A 21,957-nucleotide genomic window follows, 5' to 3' on the forward strand; every position below is an offset into this window, starting at 1 on the left:
TCTCAGAAACAAACTAGAAATGTCTTTGCACTGGTATTATGAAGAATATGAATAATTTAAATTTTTATCAGTCATACCTTTCTAATCCATTCTATTGTAAACATGCATAAACACTAACTGGACCACATTAAATATGTATGCTAAAACATCACTTTTGTATTTTTTCACCGGAAAATGAGAACGAGAAGACTGTATTAAATTAAGTAGATATGTATTCAGAGCAGAGCTGAATGAAATACAAGCCATAAATATTTAAAAATGAATTGCTAAATCATTTTATTTAAGAAAATGTATGTATACATAAGCTTTGGTCACTTTCAGTAGCCATCTATGTGATTTTATTCTAAAGGAAATAAGGGCATTAAAATCAAAGGAGATACATTATTTTCTTTTTTCTTGGATATTGGGGATTGAACCCAGGGGCACTTTACCACTGAGTTGTATCTCCAGCACTTTTTAAAATAAATTTTGAGACAGGGTCTTGCTAAGTTGCTGAGGGCTACATTAAGTTGCAGAGGCTGGTCTTAAACTTGTGATCCTCCTGCATCAGCCTTCTGAGGAGCTGGGATTACAGGCGTGTGCCCTTCTGCTTGGCAGAAGATAGCGTTTTTCATGAAGATCACACACTGAACTTTATGGTTAATTTAAGATTTAATTTTATTGAATATATTATTTATATATATATATAATTATCATGTAGAGCAAACTTTTTAGTTAAAATAGAAACAACATGTTCTAGGCAACTCATAAAGAGAAAAATAAAATTTAAAATGCAGTATGAAATTTGCAATGTTATATAAGTAAATCTACTGCTAAAGAACATTATGTTTTTATGGCAGTGATTACAATAGCTTTGATGACACAAGATAATGCAAAATGGATATGATGAAGCATTCCTAATTCAAAACACTTATGGTAGAGGACGGTGTTATGAGGGGTTAAAGAGAGGGAGAAACGAGGAAAATGGTTAAAAGATACAAAAATTTTAGTTATAAAATGAGTTAGTTCTCGGGTTGAATGTCCAGCATAGTGACTATAGTTAATAATACTATATTGTCTACTTAAAATTTACTGAAAAAGATTTATTGTTCTCTTACACCAAAGATGTAACTATGTGAGGTGATGGACATGTTAACTTGACTGTTGTAATCATTTCATATTGAATACTTGTTATCTTACATCTTAAATATATATATATATTTATTTGTCAATTACATCTCAGTAAAGATCAGATGGGACAAGAAAACCATAGAAAAAATTAACAACTAAAATAAACCAAAAAATATCTATGCTAGTCCAGAGCAAGACATTAAGACATTAAAAATTATAATAGAATTCTATAGAGAATTTGTGTACATTTTTATATGTATATTCAGAGATTTACTGTAAGAAACTAGACTCAATGAAATTTATGGAAACGACTTGCAGAGTGAGTTAGCTGGCAGGCTAGAGACCCAGGGATCAATGGTATGGTTCCAGTTGAGGTCCAAAGGCTAGAAGGCTGGGACAATGAAGATGTAGATCCAAACTGAAGGCTGGCAGGCTTGAGATCCAGGAAAAACTAATGTTTTAGGTAAAGTCAGAAGGCAAGAAACAGCTAATATCCAAGTTCAAAGACAGTCACACAGAAAAATTCTGTTCTATTCAGAGAGGATCAGCATTTATATTTTATTCAGGCCTTCGACTGATCAGATGAAGACCAATCGTATTAAGGAGGCAAGCATCTTTCCTCAATTGATCATATTGAATTCATCCAAAAAACACTCTGAGAGGAACAACCTGAATAATGTTTGACAAAATACCTTGGCACCATGTGGTCCAGTCAAGTTAAATTAAAATTAACTATTACTATTACAAAGGTCTTGTAATTTTACTATTTTCCTACACTAAGGAAATAATATGCAATAAACATTTACTTGCCTATCCCATTGTAAAAGGCATTAGAAATACAGCAATGAATAAAACAGAGGAAAGGCTCTGTCTTCAAGGTGAATACGCAGTTAACAAATACATAAGTAAATTATAAAGTATAGTTGATGGTAGGCTGTGGAGACCAATAAAGCAGGCAAGAGAACTAGAAAATCTGGGAAGTGGGATTAGGGAATTTCAATATTGTTAAGGTTAGGATCTGCTGAGATAGCAACATTTGACCAAAATCTGAGAGAAGCAAAAGAGTTCTTGGTAAAAGCAACAGCAGATACAATGACTATAATTTTGAAGCATGCCTATCAGGCAAGGAAGCTCATATACACAGAATAAAGTTAAGAGATATTAAGCAGTGAAGGCAGGTACTAAATGGGGAGGGGAGAGCATTTTACTTAAGATCTTGGAAATCATTATAAGGACTGGGGTCTTTGCCTTCTGGAGAGTTCTGAGTGTAGGTAACATGATCTAACTTACATTTGAAGATCACTCTAAATATTTTGTTAAAAAGACATTGAAGAAAAGAAAAAGTAGAAGCAGGGAGGCCAAAAATAAATAAATTAGGCTCAAAGTAATGATAATTTAGGTTAGAAGTGGGTGTATTTGGATTTCCTGAAAACTGGTTGAGAAGAGCAAGAGAAAAAGAGTTAAGGATGATTCAATGGTTTGTGGCTTGATCAAATGGAAGAACTGAGTTGCCATTAATTGAAAAGGGGAAAGATTGAGCAGGATACGGTGGCACACACCTGTAATCCCAGCTACTATGGAGGTTGAGGCAAGAGGATTGCAAGTTCTAGGCCAGTCTCAGCAATGTAGTGAGACCCTGTCTGAAAATAAAATGAAAACGAAGAGGCCCTGACTGAAAAAAAGAAAGAAAGATTAAAAAAGAAACAGGTTTGGGAAAAATAGATTAGGAGTTTGGTTTTAAATAGTTAAGTTTCAGATCTCCAATAGACACAAATAAGATATATAGTAAGTGGCTGGATATACAACTCGGTTAACAGTTGGATATGCAATAAGCAGTCAGAATTCAGAGTCAGTCCATGTAGATAAAAATTTGAAAGTAAAAATGAAAAAGAAGAAAACAATCATCAATACACAAATAATCTTGACAACTTTTGAACAGGATGTGTTAGCAAGATAATGAAAATAAAAAAGAGTTCTAAGGTCTGAGTACTGGGTCATTTGCACCCTAAAATTGAGAAGATAAGTAGGCACTAACAAAGAAGACTGAGCAAAAAGTAGCCAGTGAGGTAAGAGGACATCAACTGTGGTATTCTGGAAAACAAGGGAAGAAGTGTATCAGGGAAGAAGTGATTAATGACATCAAGAGCTATTAGTAAGCCAAGTTAGATGGGGTTTAAGAAATTACAATAGTACAGTCTTTTAAATAAATTATACAAATATTATCCACATCAGAATTGCCAGGGAAACCAAAGAAAAGGGAAAGAAGTATGATGACATTTTTCCTCCCAAGATTAGAAATCTGTGTGCCAACCAAATTTCATATCTGTTAATCATAAAATTGGGATGATTGCATATTTTAGAAGACTTTTACAAGGTCAGGTGTTATTCTTATTTCAAGGTACATAAATATTTAAAAATAGTGAGACATGAATCATACGTTTTTATTAATTCTGAAATCTGACTTTTGTTTTTTGAAATAGCTTTATTGAGATATAACTGATACACAATAAATTGTCCATACTTGAAGTGTGTAATTTGGTAATATCTTAGACAGGTATATCTCTCCGAAACAATTAACATGATCAGGATAGGAAATGCATCAATTACCTTCTAAATTTTGCTTTATTATCTCCTTCCACCACTAGCCCACTTGCAAAATTAGAAACAAAATGTTTTCTATTTACTCATATAATGACTATTTCCAGGGCTCTTGATCTCTTTGTTTCAATACAAATATCCCCTTGATATTATTTTGCTTTAATGTGAAAAACTATTCTTAAAGTATAGGCTTGAGGTGATGAATTCTTTCAGATTTTAACACCTGAAACAATATCTTTAGTTTGCTTTTGTAATCTTTGTTTTTGAAAGATGCTTTTGCTAGGAAAATTCTGAACTGTCAGTGAACTTTAAAAATATTACTTAAAAGAACTCCTATTAATTGTTTTCTGGCTTGCATTGCTTATAACCAAAGTCTAACATCATTCTCATATTTTCTTCTGTCCATGTAATGTGTTTTTTTTTCCTCTAGCCACTTTCAAATTTTTCTTTTTAATACTCATTTTAAGCAATTTGATTATGATTTGTCTTGATGTTATTTTCTCTAGAATTTTTTACACCTGGGGCTTGCCAAATGCATTAGAATTATAGGTATACATATTTCATTGTCTTTGGAAATTCTTCATTCCTTATTTCTTCAAAAAAATTTTTTTGTACTATATCTTCCAGGTTCAAGGGCTCCCAATCACTTATCAAAACACTTCAAGTATCCCATTGCTCAGTGACACAATAATTACTTTTTACAATCTATTTTCCATGTTTCATTAGGATAATTTCAAATGGTGTGTCTTCAGGTTCCCTGATCTCTTCTTCTTCAGTGTCTAAAATGTTTTAATACTTTCAAATATATTTTCATTACACATTATAGCCTTCAACTCTAAAAGGTCAACTTGTACTTATTTTTACATATTCCATGCTAAATTCTTTCTCTAGCTTACTGAATATTTAGAATACAGTCATAAAAACTTATATTCTTATTTATAATCCTACCATCTATGTCATTTCTTTTGTAAGTTGACTTTTATCCTTATTATAAGTTGCATATTCTCTTGATTCTTTGCATGCCTATTAAATTAAAAAAATTTTTTAGTTGTCAATGGACCTTTATTTATTTATATGAGGTGCTGAGAATTGAACCCAGTGCCTCACACATGCTAGGCAAATGCTCTGCCAAAGAGCCACCATTCCAGCTCCCAATTAAGTTTTAACTGGGTGCCAGATATTGCATATTTTGGGGTGCTGAATAATATTGTATTGCTATTAATATTTGGGGGTTTTGTTTTATCAGGTAAGAACAGAATGACGTTTATAATCTAAATGGAAGCCTTGGAATTTATTTATACGTTCTTATGCTAAGCAGAATGGTACAATATTAAAAATATCCTATAATTTGCTGATTATACAGAAACCATTGTATCTTTTGTTCCACTATTTGCTTTAATTCATACAGTGATTTCCTATACCTTTATTTAATATTTTCAAGATGAAAGTTAAAATTTCAAGTTTTTTAAAAGAAATTCTTAAGGACAACAGTTAAGTCATACTTCATGAGCACTCAAGAAAGGATTACCTTTGAGAAAATCTGCTTCAGAAGTAGTAGTTAATATGAAATAGATTATGTTAAAATAAGAAAATCACAATTAGATAAAAAGAATTAGAGGATATTTCTCTCCAGTAAGTTGTTTAAACTGGATTTTTTTTTAAAAAAAAAAACTATTAAGCATGACTTTTTTTGAGTGCCTGGTCCAACAATTTTACGTAATGTGTTTTAAACAGTTTATCCTGATATGGATTTTAAGTTAAAAAATTGTCTAGGAACACTAATTTGCTTGCATAACATATTTTGCTTACATATAACATCAATCTTTTATGAAATATCCAAAATGCAATACTGAATTAATATATTATACCTGTAAAATGTTAGCAGGGTCTTCTTTAGCAGATGCAACCAACAAAACATGCCCATTGATGAGTCCTTCTGCCAGAAAATACTTGAAGAGCAACGATGAGTAAACATCATATTTATCCTCCTCTGTTAAAAAGAAAAAAATTATTGTCAGAATCCTATAACACATCAAGAACTCTTACATTTGTCTGCAATGCTTTCTCTCTGAAACAAGTATATGAGATGGGGAAATAATTTATATCTTCCTAAGACAGAAGACAATTAGACAGACCAAGAGACCTGTGAACATACCCAATGAGAAGTAAATACTTCTAACAGAGACTTTTTGACTTCAAACATCATTCTCCAACTACTACATCACTTTCATAGCCACAAAACTTAGTGGATTATGTATGATTATATCAAAAAAGGCAGAGATATTTTCCTTTTACTAAGATACAGTGCATTTTTTCAGGCACTCTGCCTCTAAAATAGCTATTATTTCCCACCAGCCAGTCTATAAACTCACTTTAGTTCTTTCATGTCACAGTAAAAAAGTACTTAATACACCTATCCTGGTGATTATATTTACAAAATTTAGAAAAATACTATCATTCCCATTCTGGTTTTGGGTTTAAAATCCAAATACTTTGAAATTGAAGATTTTAATTTGACAGAGTCCTTAAATTTGCACTAAATGCTTTCCCAGTAAACTGTCCTTTTGCTTTTTGTTACTTACTTTTCCTTCCTTATTTATGAATTTTAAGAATTAAATGATGATTCAGGAAGTTTCTTGGACAAAACTGTGTTACATTTTTCATATTTCATTCTAAAATGAAAATAGGTTCAGTATATCTTTGTTCTCTTAATATTGTTGATAAACAACATGCCTACACTTTTATATCAGCTTTCTTTCCTTTAATAATTGAACACAATACTAAGACAAGAAATGCAGGCAAATTTATTGCACTGTCTTAAATGAGAATAGTCATTATTAACTTTTTCAACAAATATTAATTAATTGAATTCCCATAATATACTAGGTATCACTAATATCTGTTAAACTTACACTATGAAAACATTTCTAAGGAGATTGGAATTTGTGGTAATGATAGAAGAGGTCATTGTGCAAAATCACCTACAACTGTAATTATAAACCCTGGACAAAATTCCATTAAAAATAGTCATTAGAAGCCGCTGAGAAGCAGGTAGCAAACCACAGTAAAATTTTGTTTTGAAAGACAGTGATCCTGACATGCAAGAACTTTTAAGCTTGTGGCTTTTTGACAGGATGTTCCCAATTTCCCTTGGTTCTGGCCATAGGATAGAGTTTAGATTTGTCCAAACAACTGGAAAGCTCAGGGAAAAATCCTAAAGTAAGAAAGCTCAAGGACAGACACAAAAATATGATTATCAACCATGCTCAAATCCCTGACTGAACACTAAATTAAGCATGAGTGAGAGGAAGAAACAATAGGAAGAAAAAGGAACATAGGACAAATACAAAAGATACAAGTCTATCACATAAAATTGGCATGTCTGTAACTCCTCTGAAGGCACATGTTCCCCCAGTCTGAGATCAGCTTGGACTGTAAAGTTGTATTGCCTTGAGTTGTCAGAAAACAGAATTCATTGCTGAAAAATCAGAGAAAAAAATAGTCTTCGAAATCTGAATGTGAATTCTGTTCAAATATTTAGCTGTCTACTAAACGATGTGAGTGCATGGGGGAACCCAGATCAAAAGGACGAACTCTTAAAAGCTGGAAAAACTGGGCAGAGATGTTATCTGCTATATAATATATGGAATAGATGTCATCTGCTCCGTAGCATACTGAAGTTAATCATTTAAGTCTAGGCAAGTTAATTATTAAACAAGCAGAAAAAGGATAAAAACAGAAATCCTCAGAAAAACACAATAGATTGGAACCAGTCACTAACAACTATGCATTATTTGCAATGTTCTAATTTTCAACACAAAATTACTGGATATGACCTCCTAAGGAAAAATAGTCTGTAGAAACCAACTCCAAACGAACTCACGAGTTGAAATGAACAAAAAAATACTTCACGGAAACTATTATACGTCCAAAGCATAAAAGGAAAATATGGTATCATTAAGTGAAGAAAAAGAGAATATCAATAGAAAAACAGAAATTATAGGAATTAAAAAATTATATTTGGAGATTTTATTATACTGTTCTTAATAATTGGCAGTACAATTAGAGAGAAAAATCATTAAAGTAGTAGAAAGTACAAATTACTACATCAATTACCTTAAATAATTAAATACAACATATAGATGCAGAATGTATATATATTCCTTTGTAGTGCATCTGCGATGTGTACTAAGATAGACCATATGCTAATTCAAAATACAAGTCTCAATAGATTTATAGGTGCTGGGGATTGAACCCAGTGCTGCAGCTGTGTTAGGCAAGCACTCAACCACTGAGCCACAACCCCAGCCCAACAATAAAATATTTAGAAAAACTCCAAATATCTGGAAATCGAAGCATACATTTTTAATTAACTGTGGCTCAAACTTATATGAAAAGGGAAATTAAAAGATATTTTAAATTAAATGATTATAGAAATAAAATATATGAAAAGTGGGATTAGCTAAAGTGTATCTTAGAAGAAAATAAAACAACTTAAATCTATTATCTAAGCTTTCATTTAAAAAAGTTAGACAAGGGGCTAGGGATGTAGCTCAGAGGAGGGGTGTTTGCCTAGCATACATAAGATTCTGGGTTAATCCCCAGTACCACTAAATAAATAAATGGAAAAATAAAAAGCCAGACAAATAAGCTCATATAAAATTTAGATAATGTTAATGATGAAAGTAATTAAGAAAAATCAGTGAGAAGAAAAACTGGGCTAATAACAAGGAGATATAAAACCAAGGACACAAAAAAATTAGTTTCATGAAAAGATCAATAAACTTGATATACCTTTGACTAGACTGACCTAGATAAAAGAAATAGGCAACAAATAATCAGTATTGGCAATGAAATGGGAGTTTTGTTTTTTTTTTTACCAAAGATCTCACAGACATTAAAAATACTAAAATAGATATTATGAACAAACAACTTTATGTCAAAAAGTTTCATAACTAGAAGAAACAGAACAACTCCTTGAAGTTTTCAGGTAACTGAATATGATAAAAAAGCAGTAAGCTAGAATTAAATTCATATTTAAAATTATCTTCCCCCATGCACACTTGAGACACAGGGAACTTCATAAATAAATCTAATCAAACATTTTAAGGAAGAAATAATACTAATACTTAACAAACTCAGTAAGAAGGAAAAGGAAATAATTCCCAACTTATTTTATAGGCATTTTTTTACTCTGATAGAAAAACCAGAAAAAGTAAAACAAACAAGCAACCATTATCTTTATTTACAGAAGGTATTATAACAAATTCTATATGTACTCTTTTAGAAAAAAAGGAAAGAAACTCTTCCAAACTAATTTTATGAGATCAGTGTGACCCTAATACTAAAACTAGACCAAGACATCACGGGAAAACTACAGACTAATGTGCCTCATGAATCTATATAAAAACAATGGTTTTAAAAGTATACAACTAAATCCAGTAAAAGAATAACATAATATGGGTATGATTAAATGAAGTTCATCACAGATTTGAAAAATTCATGTATCACAATAACAAATTAAAAAACTAAAGCCATATAATAATTTCCATAAAGCAAAGACATTTAACAAAATCCAAAAGCAATTCATAAAAACTTTTAGCAATTTAGGAATAGGATTGAAACTTTTCAACCTGATACACAGAATTTACAAAAATCTATAGGTAACATCCTAGTTAGTGGCAAAATGGAATACTTTTCTCCTGAGATTAGAAATAATTGAAGTATATTCACTCTATGACTTCTAATCAATGTTGTACAGAAGGTTTTAGTTACATAATAAGCCATTAAAAATAAATAAAAGTTCTAACACTTGGAAGGTTATCATACACTTAGGAAATCTTATGGCATCTACCAAAAGTCTAGTAAGATAATAAATGAAGGTTATCAAGGTTGTGGCATGGAAGGTTAGTATATACAAAGCAATTGTACTTCTATAAAGTAGTAACAAATATTAGAATCTGACAATTTTAAAATTCTACTTACAATTGATTCTCAAAACATAAAATATTTTGCAAAAATTTATCAAAGTATATGCTCGAAGTACTACATTGAAAAATAAAAAAGATTCAGAGAGTAAAAGAAGATCTTTAAAAATAGAGGGACAGATCATGTTCTTAGAATGGAAGATTAAAATTTATCAATAGATTTGATGGACTCCAAATGGAAATCCTAGTAAGGTTTTTAGAATGTAGACAAACTAATTTAAAAATTTGCATAGAAATCTAAAGGCATATCCAAATTGCCAGTATTAATAATGTTATACCTTGGGGCCACTTATTAAGTAAAATAAAGGTTACATGAACACAATCATTGTGATACTATGATAGCCAATTTGATAATCTAAATGGCCACCAAGTGACAGATGGCAGGTAGTATATAAAATATGGATACATTGGATAATATCTGATGGTTCCTCTCCCAAGCAGTAAGGAGTGAATGCAGCACATGATTGAATGATGCTACTCAGAATGCAAGAAATTTTTAAAAATATGTTTATTTATTTCTGGAATTTTCCCTTTAATATATTCAACTATTGTTAACTGTGGCTCTTCATATAGAAAGTAAAACAATGGGTATGGGTGGTTTACTGTAGTGACTTTTCTAAAATAAAAACCTGATCATTTCATTTCCTTACTTAAAACGTTTTGGTGATTTCTCACTGCTCTTAGGTGAAAAAACTAAATCCTTTAACTTGGCCTACAGGATCTGCATGGTTGTGGCCAAAGTGTAGAGTTCAATGTAAATACATAAAAATATTTGTCTTAAGAGAGGTATAGTAACATTGCCATTTGCCTCTTTTAAATGTACATAACAGCTATTTAACAACTTTTCAGTAAAGAACAAAATAAACTAATTAGAAAAACAAAAATATCTGTAAAGGTAAGGACATATATCATAAAACCCCTAAAACAAAGCAGTTAAGCACCTCTAGATCTTGTGTTGCCTCCTTTCTCAATTCTTCCCTTCTGTATGATATACCCCAGGCACAGCAAACTACTTACTGGTACTGGACTTATTGCTTCTTATTCTTATTGCTTCTTGCATCAGGATCTTTACATATATTTCTTAACTGTTTTGGTAATTTTTTTTTAAATTTTTTATTGTTGGCTGTTCAAAACATTACAAATTTCTTGATATATCATATTTCACACTTTGATTCAAGTGGGTTATGAGCTCCCATTTTTACCCCGTATACAGATTGCAGAATCACATCAGTTACACATCCATTGATTTACATATTGCCATACTAGTGTCTGTTGTGTTCTGCTGCCTTTCCTATCCCCTACTATCCCCCCTCCCCTCCCCTCCCCTCTACTCTCTCTGCCCCCTCTACTGACATTCATTTGTCCCCCTTGTATTATTTTTCCCTTTCCCCTCACTTCCTCTTGTATGTACTTTTGTATAACTCTGAGGGTCTCCTTCCATTTCCATGCAATTTCCCTTCTCTCTCCCTTTCCCTCCCACCTCTCATCCCAGTTTAATGTTAATCTTCTTCTCATGCTCTTCGACCCTACTCTGTTCTTAGTTACTCTCCTTATATCAAAGAAGACATTTGGCATGTGTTTTTTAGGGATTGGCTAGCTTCACTTAGCATAATCTGCTCTAATGCCATCCATTTCCCTGTAAATTCTATGATTTTGTCATTTTTTAATGCAGAGCAATACTCCATTGTGTATAAATGCCACATTTTTTTTTTTTTATCCATTCATCTATTGAAGGGCATCTAGGTTGGTTTCACAGTCTTGCTATTGTGAATTGTGCTGCTATGAACATCGATGTAGCAGTGTCCCTGTAGCATGCTCTATTTAGGTCTTTAGGGAATAGACCGAGAAGGGGAATAGCTGGGTCAAATGGTGGCTCCATTCCCAGCTTTCCAAGAAATCTCCATACTGCTTTCCAAATTGGCTGCACCAATTTGCAGTCCCACCAGCAATGTACAAGTGTACCCTTTTCCCCACATCCTCGCCAGCACTTGTTGTTGTTTGACTTCATAATGGCTGCCAATCTAACTGGAGTGAGATGGTATCTTAGGGTGGTTTTGATTTGCATTTCTCTGACTGCTAGAGATGGTGAGCATTTTTTCATGTACTTGTTGATTGATTGTATGTCCTCCTCTGAGAAGAGTCTGTTCAGGTCCTTGGCCCATTTGTTGATTGGGTTGTTTGTTCTCTTATTGTCTAATTTTTTGAGTTCTTTGTATACTCTGGATATTAGGGCTCTATCTGAAGTGTGAGGAGTAAAGATTTGTTCCCAGGATGTAGGCTCTCTATTTACCTCTCTTATTGTATCTTTTGCTGAGAAAAAACTTTTTAGTTTGAGTAAGTCCCATTTGTTGATTCTAGTTATTAACTTTTGTGCTATGGGTGTCCTATTGAGGAATTTGGAGCTCGACCCCACAGTATGTAGATCGTAGCCAACTTTTTCTTCTATCAGACGGCGTGTCTCTGATTTGATATCAAGCTCCTTGATCCATTTTGAATTAACTTTTGTGCATGGCGAGAGAAAGGGATTCAGTTTCATTTTGTTACATATGGATTTCCAGTTTTCCCAGCACCATTTGTTGAAGATGCTATCCTTCCTCCATTGCATGCTTTTAGACCCTTTATCAAATATAAGATAGTTGTAGTTTTGTGGATTGGTTTCTGTGTCCTCTATTCTGTACCATTGGTCCACCCGCCTGTTTTGGTACCAGTACCATGCTGTTTTTGTTACTATTGCTCTGTAGTATAGTTTGAAGTCTGGTATCACTATACCGCCTGATTCACACTTCCTGCTTAGCATTGTTTTTGCTATTCTGGGTCTTTTATTTTTCCATATGAATTTCATGATTGCTTTCTCTATTTCTACAAGAAATGCCGTTGGGATTTTGATTGGCATTGCATTAAACCTATAGAGAACTTTTGGTAATATCGCCATTTTGATGATGTTAGTTCTGCCTATCCATGAACAGGGTATATTTTTCCATCTTCTAAGATCTTCTTCTATTTCTCTCTTTAGGGTTCTGTAGTTTTCGTTGTATAAGTCTTTCACCTCTTTTGTTAGGTTGATTCCCAAGTATTTTATTTTTTTTGAAGATATTGTGAATGGAGTGGTTGTCCTCATTTCCATTTCAGAGGATTTGTCGCTGATATACAGGAATGCCTTTGATTTATGCGTGTTGATTTTATATCCTGCCACTTTGCTGAATTCATTTATTAGCTCTAATAGTTTCTTTGTAGACCCTTTTGGGTCTGCTAGGTATAGAATCATGTCATCTGCAAATAGTGATAATTTAAGTTCTTCTTTTCCTATTTTGATGCCTTTAATTTCTTTCGTCTGTCTAATTGCTCTGGCCAGTGTTTCGAGAACTATGTTGAACAGAAGTGGTGAGAGAGGGCATCCCTGTCTTGTTCCAGATTTTAGAGGGAATGCCTTCAATTTTTCTCCATTCACAATGATGCTAGCCTGAGGCTTAGCATAGATTGCTTTTACAATATTGAGGTATGTTCCTGTTATCCCTAGTTTTTCTAGAGTTTTGAACATAAAGGGATGCTGTACTTTGTCGAATGCTTTTTCCGCATCTATCGAGATGATCATATGGTTCTTATTTTTAAGTCTATTGATGTGGTGAATAACATTTATTGATTTCCGTATATTGAACCAGCCTTGCATCCCAGGGATGAATCCTACTTGATCATGGTGCACAATTTTTTTGATATGTTTTTGTATCCGAGTGGCCAGAATTTTATTGAGGATTTTTGCATCTAGGTTCATTAGAGATATTGGTCTGTAGTTTTCTTTCTTTGAAGTGTCTTTGTCTGGTTTAGGTATCAGGGTGATGTTGGCCTCGTAGAATGAATTTGGAAGTTCTCCCTCTTTTTCTATTTCCCGAAGTAGCTTGAAAAGTATTGGTATTAGTTCCTCTTTAAAGGTTTTGTAAAACTCTGCTGTATACCCATCCGGTCCTGGGCTTTTCTTAGTTGGTAGTCTTTTGATGGTTTCTTCTATTTCCTCAATTGATATTGGTCTGTTTAGGTTGTCTATATCCTCCTGACTCAATCTGGGCAGATCATATGACTTAACAAATTTATCTATGCCTTCACTATCTTCTAATTTATTGGAGTATAAGGATTCAAAATAATTTTTGATTATCTTCTGTATTTCTGAAGTGTCTGTTGTGATATTGCCTCTTTCATCCCGTATGTTAGTGATTTGAGTTCTCTCTCTTCTTCTCTTCGCTAGCATGGCTAAGGGTCTGTCGATTTTGTTTATTTTTTCAAAGAACCAACTTTTAGTTTTGTCAATTTTTTCAATTGTTTCTTTTGTTTCGATTTCATTAATTTCAGCTCTGATTTTAATTATTTCTTGCCTTCTACTTCTTTTGCTGTAGTTTTGCTCTTCTTTTTCTAGGATTTTGAGATGAAGTATGAGATCATTTATTTGTTGGTTTTTCCTTTTTTTAAGGAATGAACTCCAAGCAATGAATTTCCCTCTTAGAACTGCTTTCAATGTGTCCCATAGATTCCGATATGTTGTGTCTGTGTTTTCATTAATCTCTAAGAATTTTTTAATTTCCTCCTTGATGTCTTCTATAACCCATTGATCATTCAGTAACCTATTGTTCATTCTCCAAGTGATGTATTCTTTTTCCTTCCTTCTTTTATCGTTGATTTTCAGTTCCATTCCATTATGATCAGATAGGATGCATGGTATTATCTCTACTCCTTTGTATTGTCTAAGAGTTTCCCTGTGACATAATATATGATCTATTTTTGAGAAGGATCCATGTGCTGCTGAGAAAAAAGTGTAACTGCTTGATGTTGGGTGGTATATTCTATATATGTCAATTAAGTCTAGGTTATTAATTGTGTTATTGAGTTCTATAGTTTTCTTATTCAACTTTTGTTTGGAAGATCTGTCCAGTGGTGATAGAGGTGTGTTGAAGTCTCCCATGATTATTGTATGGTGGTCTATTAGACTCTTGAACTTGAGAAGAGTTTGTTTGATGAACATAGCTGCACCATTGTTTGGGGCATATATATTTATGATTGTTATGTCTTGTTGGTGTATGGTTCCCTTGAGCAGTATGTAGTGTCCCTCTTTATCCCTTTTGATTAACTTTGGCTTAAAATCTATTTTATTTGATATGAGTATGGATACTCCTGCTTGTTTCCGAAGTCCATATGAGTGATATGATTTTTCCCAACCTTTCACCTTCAGCCTATGTATGTCTTTTCCTATCAAATGCGTCTCCTGTAGGCAGCATATTGTTGGGTCTTGTTTTGTGATCCATTCTACTAGCCTGTGTCTCTTGATTGGTGAGTTTAAGCCATTAACATTTAGGGTTATTATTGAGATATGGGTTGTTCTTCCAGCCATATTTGTTTATTTATGTTACTAAACATGGTTTGTTTTCCACTTTGATTATTTTCCCCCCTTTAGTGTCCTACCTCCCACTGTTGGTTTTCATTGTTATTTTCCATTTCCTCTTCCTGTAATGTTTTGCCAAGGATGTTTTGAAGAGATGGTTTTCTAGCTGCAAATTCTTTTAACTTTTGTTTATCGTGGAAGGTTTTAATTTCATCTTCCATCCTGAAGCTTAATTTCGCTGGAAACACAATTCTTGGTTGGAACCCATTTTCTTTCAGTGTTTGAAATATGTTATTCCAGGATCTTCTAGCTTTCAGAGTCTGTGTTGAAAGGTCAGCTGTTATCCTGATTGGCTTACCCCTAAATGTGATCTGCTTCCTTTCTCTTGTAGCTTTTAAAATTCTCTCCTTATTCTGTATGTTGGGCATCTTCATTATAATGTGTCTAGGTGTGGGTCTCTTATGATTTTGCACATTCGGCGTCCTGTAGGCTTCTAGGATTTGGGGTTCTGTCTCATTCTTCAAGTCTGGGAAGTTTTCTCGTATTATTTCATTGAATAGATTGCTCATTCCTTTGGTTTGAAACTCTGTTCCTTCCTGTATCCCAATGACTCTTAAATTTGGTCTATTGATGTTATCCCATATTTCTTGGATGTTCTGCTCATGGTTTCTTAACAGTCTTGCTGAGCTGTCTATGTTCTTTTCAAGTTGAAATACTTTATCTTCATTGTCTGATGTTCTGTCTTCTAAGTGTTCTACTCTGCTGGTAGTATTCTCAATTGAGTTTTTAAGTTGGCTTATTGCTTCCTGCATTTCTAGGATTTCTGTTTGTTTGTTTTTTATAACCTCTATTTCCCTGTATAGTTGATCTTTTGCTTCTTGGATTTGTTTATGTAATTCATTGTTGAAGTGATCTTTCATTGTCTGATTTTGCTGTCTGATGTCTTCCTTGAGACTCCAGATCATCTGAAGCATGTATATCCTGAATTCTTTATCTGACATTCCATCAGCTGCAGCTATTACCTCTTCTAACGTTGAGTTGACCTGCATTGCTTGTGGTCCTTTCTTTCCTTGTCTCTTCATACTGTTCGCGTTCCTTTCTACTTGGTGAAACTGTTGAATTTTCCCCCTATATATTTATATTGGTCTTGTATAGTTGCAAAGTCTCCCTCGCAGGCGCGGGCGGCGGCTCTGCCCCTCCTCCAATTGGGGCAATGTGCCTACCACGCCGGCAGGCCGCTGGGCCTGCTCTGCCAGTCGGTAGCAGGTCCACCGACCTTGCAGGCGCGGGCGGCGGCTCTGACCCTCTGCGGGCAGCTAGGCTTGTTCTGTCGGTGGTCGCAGTTCTGTCTACTTTGCAGGCGCAGGCAGCGGCACTGCCCCTCTGCAGGCCTCTGGGGCTGTTCTGCCAGTGGGTCGCAGGTCCGCCTACCTTGCAGGCGCGGGGGGGGGCGGCTCTACCCTTCCTCAGGCCACTGGGCCTGTTCTGTCGGTTGCAGGTCTGGCCTGTTCTGTTGGTGGTCACAGTTCCGTCTACCTTGCAGGCGCGGGGGGAGGGGGTGGCTCTGCCTCTCAGCAGGCCGCTGCTCCTCTTCTGCTGGTGGGTCGCAGGCCCGCCTACCTTGCAGGAGTGATTGGAAGCTCTGCCCCTCCGCGGGCCACTGGGCCTTTTCTGTCAGTGGTCACAGTTCCGCCTACCTGGCAGGCGTGGGGGGTGGGGGGGCGGCTCTGCCCCTCAGCAGGCCGCTGGGCCTGCTCTGTGGGTGGTCACAGTTCCGTCTACCTTGCCGGCGCAGGGGGAGGGGGCGGCTCTGCCTCTCAGCAGGCCACTGCTCCTCTTCTGCTGGTGGGTCGCAGGCCCACCTACTTTGCAGGAGTGATTGGAAGCTCTGTCCCTCCGCGGGCCACTGGGCCTTTTCTGTCGGTGGTCACAGTTCCACCTACCTGGCAGGCGCGGGGAGTGGGGGGCGGCTCTGCCCCTCAGCAGGCCGCTGGGCCTCCTCTGTGGGTGGTCACAGTTCTGTCTACCTTGCTGGCGTAGGGGGAGGGGGCGGCTCTGCCTCTCAGCAGGCCGCTTCTCCTCTTCTGCTGGTGGGTCGCAGGCCCGCCTACCTTGCAGGAGTGATTGGAAGCTCTGTCCCTCTGCGGGCCACTGGGCCTTTTTTGTTTTGGTAATTTGTTCAAATTCTTCCACAAGAGTCTTCTGAGAGGCTTTTCTTAAGGGTATATGAGAAAGCTAGCATGCTCTGCAACACCTTGAAAACCTCTACATAGCTTCTAATACACAATATTGAAATTTTTGCACAAAGATAAAAGATCTACATGGCAGAGAATGCATCTTATTATATTCCTAGTGCTGGGCACACAGTATACGTGTATTTAGTATTTGTAGAATTAATTAAGAAAAAAAACAAATGAAAATCTTCTCTTACAAATCAGTGAATATCATTTCTTACTACAGAAGTCCAAATGAGTACCCTATTACTTCAAGACTGACTGAAAGTCACCAATGACTTTTTTACTTTTTCATACTGGAGGTTTAACCCAGGGGTGCATTAATACCTACCTATATTCCCAGCCCTTTTTAAATTTTGAGACAGAGTCTCACTAAGTTACTTAGGGCCCTGCTGAGTTGCCAAGGCTGGCCTTGAACTTGAGATTTTCCTATATCAGCCTCCCAAGCTGCTGGGATTATAGGCATGCATCACTAAACCCAGAACCAATGACTTTCTAATTGTCAATTTTCTGGATATTTAAAAATCCTTATCTTATTTATGCATGGCAGCTATTACCATAGACAATTTTCTTCTTGAAACCCTCTTCTTTTCTACCATTAATCCCCAGTTTTTATAATACCCTTGTTCCCAGCTTCCCCATTTCTATAGCAAGTCCATATATATAAGAAGAGTTTATAAGGAGCTTTCAATTTTTGGCATATACAATTTGTACGTTTTTGCCTTCACTACTTGGAACTATACACCAAATTTCTTACCCCTTAATGAATCTGGCACTTGCATGATTTTCTTACCAGTGTAAGTTACTAAAAGTTGGAAAAATCAAATTTAAAACTTCAAAATTCAATGCAAAGCTTTCCTCCTCCTTCAGTGTAGACTCAAGGCTTTTGGCTTGAAAGTCTTAGGAAGAGCAAGGCGGGTAACGCAGGAGATCTGAAGTAGCTCTTTCCCCAAGTGCTCTCTCCAAGCCCTAGCTCCTGTTATTGAGAAACTAGAGAAAAAGAAGGAATAAGCTATGTATAATTGCTCGTCTTGCAAAAGATGGGAAATGTCCCTAACCTCACTCTGACTTGGTCCATTTATGTTGGCTATTTGAAGCCTAAGAAGTGATGGTGGTTTCCATGTAGGTGGTAAAGCAGTGTTTTCATGAGTGGTACTGCTTCATACTGGCCTCAGAAACCCCTCAAAGAAATAGAATCTAGTATTTTGGGAAGGTTGGACTGGTTGGTAATTTATACGCAAACTCTTCTTTGGAAATGTTAGCTAACACTATCATTATTATAATCTATTCCAGCAGGCAGCCCTCTTTTTTTCAATATTAGAAAGAAGAAACAGGAGCTGGATTGTGGCTCAGTGAGAGTGCTTGCCTAGCACATGTGAGTCACTGTGTTTGATCTCCAGCACCACAAAAAATACTAAATAAACAAAATAAAGGTGCTGTGTCCATGTACAACTAAAAATATTTTTAAAAAGAAAGAAAGAAAGAGGAAACAGTCTTGATGTTTCAGAATATCAACAAATCCTAGGAGATATGGGCAGTCTTCCCCAATAACTCTTTTATTCTGCATAATTAACTTTGACAGGCTTACAGGTTCTGGAGTTTAGCAAACAAGCAGTCAGGAAACAAGAATGCCAGCCACTGCTGCTTTTAAGCACCCTCAATATCATGGCTGATGCCCTTGGAGTTGTAGTCCCTTACTTGCCTCACCTTTTGTCATGAACATTGTACTCATGCTGTCTCTAGTCTGTGACTTATTTCGCCTGGTTCTGGTAGTGAGGATGGTGAAGTTATCAGAAGTGGTTGCTAGTTCTTTGTGCCTGTAAAGAAGTAACTAACCCTAATATTGGGAAAGGTGAACCTTAAAGCTTTGTCTTCCTTTCTTCACTGTGGACTACAGTTATCAGTTCTGGGGTACTTGATATCCTGTTAAAAATTGAAAATAGCTCATTTTATTGAACACTAACCATATGCTAAAAACTTCAATATACTTCTCATACATTGATTTACTTAATCCTCGTAATAACCATGAAAGATAAATGTTATTCATCCTTTTCTTAAAGATAAAAAGTCTTAGACTGCTCAGAATCAGATGCAAATTATACTTTAAAAATATAAAGTTATATACAAATTTGCATGTAATTTCGAAGAATTAAGAGATTCCTTAAAGTTCTATCCAAGGATCCTCAAGAATAAACCTGAGCATTTTGATACAGATCCATGACATCATTAAAATGTTCATCATATAAAACAGCTAAATAATGTTGAGAAATCCTAAATCTTTTTATCAATCTTAAGTTTCCTTCCTTGTCTTCCTCTCTGACTCCTTCCTTCCTTTTACTGTGGTAGGAATTAAACCCAGGGCCCCATCCATGCTAGTGAAGTATTCTGAACACTGAGTCACATTTCCAGTCCCTCTAGCCTAAATTTCATACCAAATATCCAGCTGTTTAGGTGAATGATTTGGGTTTTCTACTGGTACCTAAAACTCATTATGTTTAAGCTGAATTTGATATATGCTCAATTTTTTCCTTTTCTGACTTCATCTAATGTTATTAATTCCAAACATTTCCAGGCCAAAAATCTGGGAGTCATCCTAGCTTGTGGCTCTCCTCCATCTCCCACATGTATAATGTAGCACAGAGGTAGAACTTGACTTTCTTGGGAGGAATGTATGAAAAAAAGAAAACTGGAAGGAAATGGTGTTTCATATCAGAATAATCTAAGCATAATTAGTTAAAATTCAAAATAATATATATAAAATATGCAAAAACAGAAATTGTTATTCCACAAAATATGTTATTCCACAAAAATATGGTAGTAAATTTTTGACTAAAGTATTAAAAGTATGGTAACAAATATCACTTTATGTTTAAGGCAGTGAGTAGTTTCCATAACTTCAAGTTTTATTTCTGTTATGCGTCTTTCACAACTCTTTCTCAATTAATTGTGCAATATATTCCATGATCACTTGTTTTACAACTATATATTAATTGTCTTTAGCAAGTGTTATGGTATAGATATAAGTTGTCCCTCAGAAGTTCATGAAAGACAGTGCAAGAAAGTTTAGAGGTGACATGATTGGGTTATGAAAGCCTTAATTAATTAATTAGTGCATTAATCCTGGGAGGGATTAAGTGGATGGTAAGTATAGGCAGGAAGGATATGTCTGGAGTAGGTGGGTCACTGAGGCATGCTTTTGGGGTATATATTTTATCCTTGGTGAGAGAAGTCTCTGTTTTCCTGTTGGCATGAACTGAGCCACCTTCCTCCACCACGCTCTTCTGCCCTGATGCTCTGCTCACTTTGGGTACAAAGCAATGGAGTAAGCTGTCTAAGGACTGAGACCTCTGAAACTGTGAGTGACAAATAAACCTTTCCTCCTCTAAAATTGTTCTTGTTGGATGTTTTGGTCATAGCAGCAAAATAAAGCTGACTAAAACAGCAAGCTTTTCACATAAATCATTTATTCATTCTGTCTCTTCATGAGTCCCATGATCAGAGTTCACAGTTTCCTAAATAAGTTAATTTAAATAAAGTACAATAAGTACTTGATAAGGTAAATAAATACAATAGAACTATATAGAAGAAATACTGAGAGTGGGCAAGTAGAAGAGGAAAGAAGTAGCAGTTATAAAAAAGACTTTCTGGAAAAGAAAGTGGAGATCTAAAAAATAATTGAGTTAGGAAAAGAGAAAAATAAGAAGTAGATAGAAAGAATATATGCAAAGGTATGGAGAGAGAGAAACAGAATAGCACTTACATGGAATTAAAAGCTTAGGGTGATAAAAACAAAGCTTGAGGAAGGACCATAAGAGGATGACAATAGATAAGGCTATGGTGACCTTGAATCAGCAGTGTCAGACTGGTCCAATTTAAGGAGATTGGAACTTACGTTAAGATAAGTGAAGAGCACAGAAAGGTTTTAAGTCCAAATATATCATGATAAGATTTTCATATTAGTTCATTCTGGCAACAGTATAATAAGGGGCTGAAGCAAAGGAAATACTAAACACAGGGAAAACTTAAGAAAATGTTACAATAATTTCAATGAGACATACATATATGATTATAATACTACAAAACCTGCTCTTCTGTATAACAATATGCTTACTAAAGAAAGAGAAAAATAATTTCAGCAAAAGTTGTTTATTATGGCCTGAATTAGGGTAGTAGTAATAAGTATGGAGGAAAATGAAGACTTACACAATAAAGTAAATTGTTGAATGATTAAAGGTAAAAACCATTAGCATTTAATGATTACTGGATATTTACAGTGTTAAAAACAAGCACACCATTCCTATCTCTGGCACTATCACTTGGTAGGTACAAAAATCCAGGGATCACAGTAAAAGCAATAGATTTAGAAAAATGGGGTAGAATTTGGAGATAGGGTAAAGTTGTGAGTTCAGCATTAATTTTCAGATGCCTATAATATATTCAATAGGAAATGCTGAATATGGAATTGCATATGCCCTTTGCCTTTCTCTATGAATCTTATCTAGAGATAGTGATAAATTTTACTCTCTGGTCATTTAGTTATGACAGGGACTGAGACCACTCAGGGAGAGTATGAAGCACTAGAAGAAGGAACAGGATACCAGTATTTTAAGTAAAGTGCAAGGAGTCTTTTAAAACATAAACAGAGCCAGGCGTGGTAGTACTC

The 21,957-nt window shown here is 35.2% G+C and overlaps 1 protein-coding gene across 1 annotated transcript in view; it reads right to left on the reverse strand.

Moving 5' to 3' along the window:
• Nucleotides 1-21,957, reverse strand: part of Elp4 (elongator acetyltransferase complex subunit 4) — a 270,465-nt gene that overhangs the window by 235,625 nt on the left and 12,883 nt on the right. The window contains exon 3 of the mRNA XM_027936724.2: nt 5,577-5,698. Coding sequence (XP_027792525.2) covers nt 5,577-5,698 — 122 coding nt within the window. The remainder of the gene's footprint in view (nt 1-5,576; nt 5,699-21,957) is intronic.

The sequence above is a fragment of the Marmota flaviventris genome, chromosome 9 (genome assembly GCF_047511675.1).
Source record: "Marmota flaviventris isolate mMarFla1 chromosome 9, mMarFla1.hap1, whole genome shotgun sequence".
Taxonomy (NCBI): domain Eukaryota; kingdom Metazoa; phylum Chordata; class Mammalia; order Rodentia; family Sciuridae; genus Marmota; species Marmota flaviventris.